Source organism: Pygocentrus nattereri, chromosome 2 (assembly GCF_015220715.1).
Source record: "Pygocentrus nattereri isolate fPygNat1 chromosome 2, fPygNat1.pri, whole genome shotgun sequence".
Lineage (NCBI taxonomy): Eukaryota > Metazoa > Chordata > Actinopteri > Characiformes > Serrasalmidae > Pygocentrus > Pygocentrus nattereri.
In genome coordinates, this window is record NC_051212.1 from 21,782,723 (window position 1) to 21,792,691 (window position 9,969).

Genomic DNA, 9,969 nt, shown 5'->3' on the forward strand with positions numbered 1-9,969 from the left:
TCAGTTTTGTGGCTCTACACTGAGTCTCATACTGTGGTCGTGTTATCTTTTTGACTTCCATCGTGGTTAAGGTGAGCTTTCCAAAACCCTCTGCGCCCTCTCCACTGTCGTGGTTGAACTGAAGTGCTGGTCTTGTTAGTATAACTTTTACACTGGTATTTGCTGAGTGGCGTTTGGTGTATGTTGTGCGTGGCTGAGTTTGAATGTGTTCCATATCTGAACAGCAGTGTGATCATTTGGCTAAAACCTTCCATTCCGGTGGATTTGGCTTGCTTGTAGTGATGCCAGCTGTTCTCTCAGCCCTCAGCCTGCTCTGTGTGATGCTGAGAGTGGGTGAGTGTGTTTCAGAATGGCTCTCTCTAGTTTTGTCTTTTCTCTGTCTGTCTCTCATAGAACGTACAAGTAAAAAAAATTCACCTTCTAATTTATAAATATTAGCATATTTATTTAGTTGTGCAAGTTAAGCTGTCTTTCATTCATAACACCTGTACACAGTCTGTTGTAGACTTCTAGTCATGCAAAAGTTTGAGCAGCTCTGCTTATATGATGTGTTGATTTTCTAAGTGACAATAAGGTGACACATCTTCTACAGAGAACACACTTATATATGGCTTTTTTTTGCCAATTTTAGAACTGTGGAATTGAATTAGATTAATCAAATGATACCATTCATGCACAGCACTTCATGTATTTAGTTTCTGGTCAAAACCGCAATTTCAGCACAAGTTATTCATTTTCAGGTGGTTTTTCACAGGAAATTAGATATAAAAAAATCCACTTGCATAGATATATGCAATGAACTTTGATATGTGTGTGTGTGTATATATATATATATATATATATATATATATATATATATATATATATATATATATATATATATATATAATCATCAACATTCAATATATCTCAGTAGAACAAAATGTGTATATATTTTATGAACATTGTTATATATACAATGAACTTTGATATATATGGAATGAACTTGAACTGATGTGCATTCTATATATATTAATATTCATTGTAAATATATCAAAGTTCATTGTGTGTGTATGTCTGTGTATATAGATATAGATACATTCAAATATATGTTGTGGAAATGAAAACATTATATTGTGTGTGTGTGTGTGTGTGTGTGTGTGTGTGTGTGTGTGTGTGTGTGTTAGGGCTCACTCTCTCGTCCTGCACTCCCAGTGTGAGCACATTGGATTTAGGCTGTCATCTACAGTGGAACTGTTCTGATGTGAACTCCAGCACCACCTTCACTGTCCATACGATGGCTCAAGGGTGTGTGTGTGTGTGTATATATATATATGTATCTCATCAGTGTATATATATATTCGCAGGCAAACTGCTAACCACAGTTTCTTTCTCATGGTGATCGCGTGAGCTGATGAGCCACATAAAATCTGGCTGTGTAGCACCCGCATGCTGTAATGGATGCATCAATATCAGTCAATGTCTGATTCACCATCAATGCACATTACCTGGGTAACAATACACCACGCACATGAAAAACAGAAAATGATGGAAAAGAAAGAGGAGGGGGGTGAGGTGATGCGCGGGCTGGAACTGACAGTGCATCTCAGCCTCCTGTGAAACTGACGTGTGGTTTAGCTCAAAGCCACAGCGTGGGCTCCATCCCTGTGTGTGTCTCTGAGCGGGTATGTGTGCACCTGCTCTCCTCTTATTGTCTGAAAAACCAGAAAGAAAAGAAACTCGCATTTGTTTGCTTTGACTCAGCCCTGTCTGCTTGAAGTGGAGCCAGTTCAAATGCGGGTGTTTTTCTGAGGAAATGGGGCTCATCAGTGAAATTCAGAGTGAAAATTGTGTAGTGAATTTGCAACTTTTTCCAGCAAAGAAACAAGAACTTTGCAGAATACATAATGACTTCATGGTCAGCAATTGTACGAAAGGCTGCCACGATTAATTACTCAAACTCAGTTTATCAAATAAAAAAAAAACATTACAAATGTACCTTCTTAGTAGTTAGTTAGCAAATTGGGTGATGATGCATATTTTAAGTGTTCATCTTAACATTTTAGAAGTATGTAAATTAATGAAAAACCATGAATATTTAGATGTGAGGTTTTTTTTTGACAGTGATGAAGATGATATGGGTAAAAAAAAAAAGTTTCCTTTGGGTTCCCTTTTTCCTTACAGCACCTCCTCAGGCTGTAGGCAGTTAAACATAACTGTTTAATGTAGTAACTTTCTGTGAAGTAGCTTTTAGATATGTTACTAATCTCTTCAGATGTCTGGTTCCTATCACCACTTTTTCAAAAAAACATTGACTCCAAATTTCTCTGCACCATTTATCTTTATCCAGTGAAGTATTCTGATATCTTTGACTTAAATCAACAAAAACAATGCACATCTTTTCAAATTGTATTGTTTGGCTTTTTGTAAAAACATATTACTCCACTAATCATCAGAATAATCATTGGGTGATAGTTACAGTTCTTGTGTACATTTTGCTGTATTGCTTCTTTTGCAGAGAAGAGTGGCAAAACGTGTCTGAGTGTTTCCAGATCTCCTCCTACAGCTGTGATGTGTCTCAGGCTTTCACAGACTTTGTTGTCTTTAACTTCATCAGACTGGAAATCAACCATGGACATGGAGAGATTCAGCGGACCTCAACACAGCTCTGCGACCCCCTCAAAGACCGTACATACAAAGACTTTCTATGCTGTTTACTCTTTGTCCATGTTACCTTTATATACCCATGTAGTGATGATGATGATGATGATGATTACTACTTATGGTCTCTAATAAGTACTTATGGTCAGTGGCTCACAGTTGTTCCAGTTCATCCTAAAAGTGTTGGATAGGGTTGAGGTCAGGTATCTGTGCAGGACACTCAAGTTCTTCCACACCAAATTCGGCAATTCATGTCTTAATGGACCTTGCTTTGTGCACAGAATCCATTGTCATGCTGGAAGATGAAAGGTGCTTCCATGAACTATGCTACAAATTTGGAAGCATACAATCCTCTATGATGTCATGTTTTGCTTCCATGTTAAGATTTCCCTTCACTAAAACTAAGGGGCCAAGCCCAAACTCTGAAAAACAGCATAGACCATTACCTCCTCTACCAAACTCTACTGTTGGCACTATGCATTCTGGGCAGCATTCTCTGCCAAACCCAGATTCATCCATCAGATTGATAGATAGTAAAACCTTAATCATCACTCCTGACAAAGCATTTCCACTGATCCAGAGTCCAATGACTGTGCTTCACACTGCTTTAGCTGACACTTGGCATTGAACATGGTGACTTTTGGCTTATGCGCAGCTGCTTGACCACTGAAGCTATGAGCGTCGCCATCGAGGGCAGACGATTTTTTTCAGTACTTGGTGTTCCTGTCTTATTAGCTTATGCCACTTCTGATCTTTTCTTGCTTCTAGACCTTCCTACTTCAAGTAAGGTCACTTACATTGGCTGGGGTAGCTCTAGCAGGACAGAGATTTAATGAACTGACTTGGAAGGTTCTATCACAGTGTGTACAAAAGAAATAATTGGGACATGGTTCACAGCTGTCAGCTCATATTTAATTATCATCCGACCATCCAGTTGAAACATTTATCCACATTTGTTTAATATAATAATTAAACAGCAAATACCTGTAACATATGAATTGACAGGATTGTATTATGTGCATTTGGAGAAGATATGTTTTTATCTAGTAAATGTAATATTTCAAACAATATAGTGACATGCATACTTAATACGTTATTTTTACGTAAAGCTTTTGATGAGGATGACGATTGTTAATATTATTAGCTATAAAAATTTAAAAAGTAATAATAACACTATTTATATTTTACAAATATAAGTTTGTAATGTTTGTTTTTTTGTGGCTGTGCAGCGGATGCAAGGTTCAGTCCTCCCTCTGTCTTCGTCTCTCTGAAGGAGCGCAGGCTGCAGGTAGAGGTGGCTTTGCCCTGTGCTCCTTCTGTGGCCTGTGAAAGCATGCAAGAAGAAGAGGAAGATGACAAAGACACAGCTCTGAGCTGCTGTCCCCTCACCCACTTCCTTATGCCCAATATCACAGTGATGCTTTACAATAAGCACGATACAGCTGATACTCAGGTGCCCAAACTCTGATCTGCTTTTGTTTTCTTCTCTAAAGCAGTGCTTTACCCAGAAATGCTGCTCTTGCTAATAATGAAAGAAAGCCAGTACAGCCCTAGGGAGCTATATGTAAATACAGGGGTGCTGTCTTGGCCCTAAACGGATAGACTTTTCATGTTAATGTCTTGTGGTGAAGTATGTATGTATTTATTTATGTGCTGGAAGAATGTTGCTATGTAATTTCATACACTCATGGGTTTTTTTTTTTGCCAAAAACCTGTATAGCAGAAATGTCCTATCTTTAGTCCCAAATTAAGGTCTGATAAGGTCAAGATGAAGTTGAATGAAATTTGTAATACAGAAGCAAGCTGTCTTCACCTCATTCTCTTTGTATTAGAGATACACTAACACATTTGAGCATATTTAGTACAGTATGCCATCCTGAGAAACAGCCGTCACTGCTACTTCTGAAGGACATTCTCAGGTGTTTATTGGGCTACAGCAAAGTGCAAATTGGCTGTTTGGGCTACTCTACTGAGAGTGAATAAAGGTTCGAATCCCTCCACACAGGGGGAGTGAGGTTGCTGTCATGCCATCTTCAGTAACTGGTGAGAAACAATAGTTTCGTGATTAGTGAATAGTTTAGTGAATAGAAGCAGTGATTTATTCACATTTTCTTTTACTGATTTAATTGGATTTTACTGATTTATAAGGTTCAAACGGAACCCTAACGGTCCTGTTATAAGGCAAAATCTAATATAAATCCAGCTATTAACAATATATTAAGAATTCCTACTTTATACAATGTCCTTGAGAATTAGGTTAGAAATGAACATTGTAACATTTCATGAATGCAGGTATTCCAGACACAGATGTCTGAATAGAGAAAGGCTGATTTTTAGAAAAACTATTTTAAGACTGGGCTTCAGAACTGCATTACCCTTTGAGATCTCAGAAGACATTTGTGGACATGTTGTGATTATTATAAAGAAAAGAAACGTATTTGAATGTTCTTTTCAGATTCTAAAGAGGGGGGGGGGGGCTTTTCGGTGATATGCCATGGTTGGATGAAGGGTGGCAGAACTGAGTCTAGATAAATGTTGGAAAATACAGGTAGAATATGTGAGTAGATAAATTGACAAAACACGCTGAAATTACCGTAATTCTGTGGGGTTTGATATTTTTGAGTGTAGGACAATGTAATGCTGCATTTCACTTCTGCCTGTAGTGTCTTGACTTAAACTGGGACGTTCATATTGTTATATTTCAGAAATTCATTCAGAAATTCTGATATAGGAAATTGTTAATGTGCAACTCTATCGTTTGATTTTTTATCAATCATTCTGCTTCCTCCCTAATTTATTTTCTAGACTCTCACTAGGGTGTTTGAAAGGAGTCAGGAGAGTCTGGAGTTTGGTTTGCTGGTGTTGGGTCAAGAATACTGTGCTGTGGCCCGCTTTGCTTCCTCACCCCCCTCTGAGCCACAGTGTGTTCATGTCCCATCAGCAGGTAAATCATGCTCTCTGCTGTGTCCTCAGTTACAGTTACACACTTACCTGCATATTTCTGGCTTTCAATGATCATTAAAAGCATTAGGACTTTTTGGCAGAAAATGCTTTTTTGGCTGGTCATAACTTGTCACAGTAGCCAAAACAGCACTTTTTTTGGAATAACATGGCTGTTGGTATCTCTGCATGTTTTCCAGAAAGCCTGTACCTAGCGGCGCTGTGTGGGGTGCTCATTGCTCTTCTTCTCATTGCAGTGTGTGTGCTGGGGAGACAGTGTGCATCATCTGACACCCAACTCCCAAAATCTCTGGTACTATATTTACACGAGTTTTGTTTTAGTAGAATAGGTCCGAAGAGCAGATCTGAATCAGCTCTGTGGGCCTGGTCTACCACAACATAACAGTATTCTTATGACACAGCGATATAAGTAATGCAAATAATATCTTGTTTAGCAAGGTTGAATTAAGCTGTAAGCCACCCGAGGATGCTCTGTCTGAAGTTTAAAGATGGTAAAAATCACTGTAATGCACAACCTTAAGTGAATTAAAGCCTATATTTTTCATTTTACTGAACTGGTTGTCAGAGTCGAGTCACAGTCCAAAACACATGTCGGATTTGAACTTTAGACTGCAAATCCTTTACTTTTAGTGACCCTATGCCTTAATTAAAAAATGAGTTTTATACATTCTATTTTGTCAGTGAATTCTGAGCAGAACTTAAAAAACGCTTGCCAGTAAATGACTAGCAAACAGCGTACACACATGAAATCATTATATTTTTCTTTAAAATACAAGAAGTTTCTTAAATTGAGAGAGAGAGAGAGAAAAATGTGTTTTGATAGTGACATTTCCTAATTTGACACACAGATTTTCAGACTTTAAGACACTTTTTCCAAAAGTCTCCCTCTACTGTGAGAAGACAGCTCAACACTATGAGTCTGAAAGGTTGTGCAGCTGTCAAGAAGGCATTACTGAGAAAAGAATAGGCAAAAAATAGCTGACGTAGGGGGTGAAGTAAGGTTTTATGGACAAATCTTTAATCAGGATCACTTGGATCATGAGAAGCAGAAAATACAACTAACTTCTAAGACTGAACTTTGGAGGTGTGGCAAAATACCTGAAAGAATAGATACTGTAATAAAGAAAAAGGGGTTCACATTGAATAAAGAAAAAGCTGATTTTTCTGGTTAGTTGTTGAGGCTTCTCTGTAATTCTCTGATAAATCTGTTTTCTGCTCTTTTCCGTGAATTTTGCTGTACACTGTACATTTGTAATATTTCCTTAGTTCCTATGTTGTGGATTGTGTGTGCAGATGTCTCTACAGAATATGGAGCATGAGTCCCCATTTGTGGGTGAATCTGAGCCAGCAGCACCAGAAGATGAAGAGAACTCCGTGGTTCTCCTGTCCATCGTATCGTTCTCCAACCTGTCTCCTCTTTCAGAGACCCAGTTGACCCGTTCACACTCCCACAATCTTGAGAATGGGTATTACGCTTCATCCATTCTGCAGCTCCAGGCTTTCGATGAAGACAGAGACGAGGGGTCTAATATGGAAACTGATGGAGGTGTATTTCCTGATCATTATCCAGGGCATCTATGGCCATCAGATCAAACTCACACAACAGGCCCATCATGTTCACAGGAAGCCTCTCCTCATGAGGGTGATTCATGCATCCCTTTGAGTTCTGTGAGAGTAGCTGGGGCTCAGAAAGAAGAGATGCTGCTGGATGACTTCCCCAAAATACTTATGAAAGTGAACATTAGCGGTGGTTCACCATGACTGGCTGATGGAAATCATGGAGAATGGAAAATGAGCTTAATGATGTCTTTCCATATCAAACTTGGATGTGTGTTGACTTGATCCAGGCCATTCTGAAACAGTGCACAGGTCCAGTATATCTGCACAGGATCACTGTCTCACATTATTTGAACGGATACCTTTTCTCATGAAGGAGAGGGAGATGGAGGATCGCTGGTATAAAAATGCATTCAAATTCATGAATCTGAAGGTGGTGATTGAACTGCTTTGATTTTTGAAACAAAAAATCAGTAAAGTTTGCACATATTTTGAGACAAAATTACAAGTCTCAGGCTATTTTCAAAAGCCAAAATCCAACATTTGGCGTGTTATGTGGAAAATCTATATTCCACTATTAAACAGTTTGTGTACTGCGTATTTTTTAATAATTATAAGTCACACCCAAATAATAGAGTTCAATCATATCCTGAATTTTTTGAGATGTTACGATGGCTTGAATAATCTAAAGAATCGGAATTAAATAAAGTGGTTTAGCCAAGTATTGTTTCTTACATCTTCTAAAAAATGTTCTTTGTGGGTTCTGTATAAAGGACAATGATGATATACAGCACTATGCAAAAGTCAGAGACCAACCTGAAATGATTTACTTTAAAAACAGCTAACATTACATTTTTCAACATTAGAAATGTGATATAACAGAAAATTAGAGGCCTCAAAAAACTAACTAAACTAAAAAAACTTAACTAAATCTAACTTTTTTTTAGTGTTTGTGTCAACGCTTTACCTTTATTACAGTTTCCATCCTTTTCTTTTTCTTCTTTCTTGTACTTCCTTTTCCTGGTAAGGCCTTCAAGTCCCATTACCTCTGTATCTTTTAATATTTAACTCTTTTTTTGGAAGCCCCCCTATTTTATCTGTCTGGATATCTTATTATAAGATTGGATATTAGATATATCTAATGTCCTCAGAAAGATCAGCAAAATGAATAATGCTTTGACAGGAAATTAAATAAGTTAAGTGTGGTCTCTGACTTCTCCACAGTACAGTGTAGAACCATCACAACTCAAAGAACCTTCTGACTGCTTAAATGGTTCTTCTTCGTAATTGTAACCTGTTGTATATGGTTCAGTCAGGATAAATAATCTTTCCCGCGAAAGTTCCTTTAAAGCATATTTTTGCTGAAAGTGTACACGTTTTACAGGATACTGATTGTGAGCTAAACCTTCCATCATATATGACCATCAGTCTGTTTTGTGTAGTTGGATCATGACCTTGTACATATGGAGTCATTTTATGCTTACTGTTTGTGTTGGCTCAGCATGTTTTATGTAAGTATAAATCAAATAAATGGTCAAATGGAAAGACCCTCGATCTGTTGGCCACTGTTAATGGACTCTTTTTGCTGTTGGTTTTGGGATACCCCCATACAGCCGTGTGACTCATTTCTGTAGGCTGCTATAAATTCTTTCCCATTGGGTTTACCCACCCCCCCGTGGACTCAAATGTTCTCATGGGCGAACCTTTGGGGGGGGTATACACTACACTCTTGTGGCCTTCTATAGCTTGTGTTTTTTTTCTATCTTTCAACTCACTGACTCAACGTTGCCTGTCATGGCTTCACTTTCTGTGGCCCATGTAGCACAATTCACCTAACATGTGCACTCTAAAGAGCAAGCGGGTTTTGAGAAACTGCATTTTTGCCATGTATGGCTTTAATTATGATTGTCCTGTTGTGTATTTTGCCCCCCACTAAACTGTTTGACTTCTGGGTGCATTGAACTTTTCAAGGTTTCTGAGCTCAAATTGCTCTCTGGTTTCTGCTCCATTTCATGCTGATTAATCCAGTGGAAAAAGGCAGCTGATTTGCTGCTCTGTCGTTTGGCAGTAAGGGGGTTTTATGGTTTTGTGCCACTGTGACCTTTGTGATGAAGCCTGCAGCAAATTATTCCACCAGCAGATTAAAGTATGCAATGTGTAAATCAAAAATGGAGAGGCCAAATCTCACGACACTAAAGACCGGTGTTTTAAATGTCAAGTTTCAAGTTGACCAAATTGAAAGGCAGGAGAGCGATAGAGAGAGGAAACAAGCGCTGCTTTAATAAAGCCACAACCCACAGGCCTGAAAAACACCCGATGACAAACGAGAAGAACTGCACAACAAGCGTAAATAACAGAGAGGAGGTAGTGGGGATGCCCTGAACTTGAAGGCTTTATACTGATTTGATGTTTACTAACATGAAGCTCTACTTAATGCTTGATTTGGCTCTTTTCAGCACATACTCTGAAAAGACAAATATAGTTTGACTAACTTTAGAAGACTAGACGTCACCTTTTGAGTCTGTGGGTGTTCTGGAAAGCGTGGGGAGCTTTTTTTATTATTTTAACTATAATACACTTTGTGAATAATGGTGCATATTTTCATACCATGTAAACAGTATGTTTAGCCACACTGTCTCTTCCATATAGAGTATATTAGGTATAGTTCATTTATTCTTTTCACTGTATGTTCTTGGGTAAAGTGAGTAACAAAGGTAACTACCAAAACACGCATGCCTCTAATGAGCTTTTTTTGTGGTAGACTGACTCACCGGATGAGTAACTCTCACCTCAAAGCTTCATACAGAACCT

At 38.3% G+C, this 9,969-nt stretch overlaps 1 protein-coding gene across 1 annotated transcript; it reads left to right on the forward strand.

Moving 5' to 3' along the window:
- The first annotated feature begins 3 nt into the window (after positions 1-3).
- On the forward strand, positions 4-8,703 carry si:dkeyp-75h12.7. Its single transcript, XM_017718777.1, has 8 exons — positions 4-71; positions 225-333; positions 1,167-1,287; positions 2,498-2,667; positions 3,870-4,093; positions 5,446-5,584; positions 5,781-5,893; positions 6,895-8,703. Exons 2-8 carry the CDS (start codon positions 282-284, stop codon positions 7,360-7,362), a joined length of 1,287 nt encoding a protein of 428 aa, XP_017574266.1. The 5' UTR covers positions 4-71; positions 225-281; the 3' UTR covers positions 7,363-8,703.
- Positions 8,704-9,969: the final 1,266 nt, after the last annotated feature.

Bases quoted from the DNA above. Each gene is read 5' to 3' on its own strand.
- si:dkeyp-75h12.7 (XM_017718777.1), top strand. From the start codon at position 282: ATGCCAGCTGTTCTCTCAGCCCTCAGCCTGCTCTGTGTGATGCTGAGA. The intron at 334-1,166 runs GTGAGTGTGTTT...TGTGTGTGTTAG, and splicing joins CTGTGTGATGCTGAGAGTGG to GGCTCACTCTCTCGTCCTGC. The intron at 2,668-3,869 runs GTACATACAAAG...GTGGCTGTGCAG, and splicing joins CTGCGACCCCCTCAAAGACC to CGGATGCAAGGTTCAGTCCT.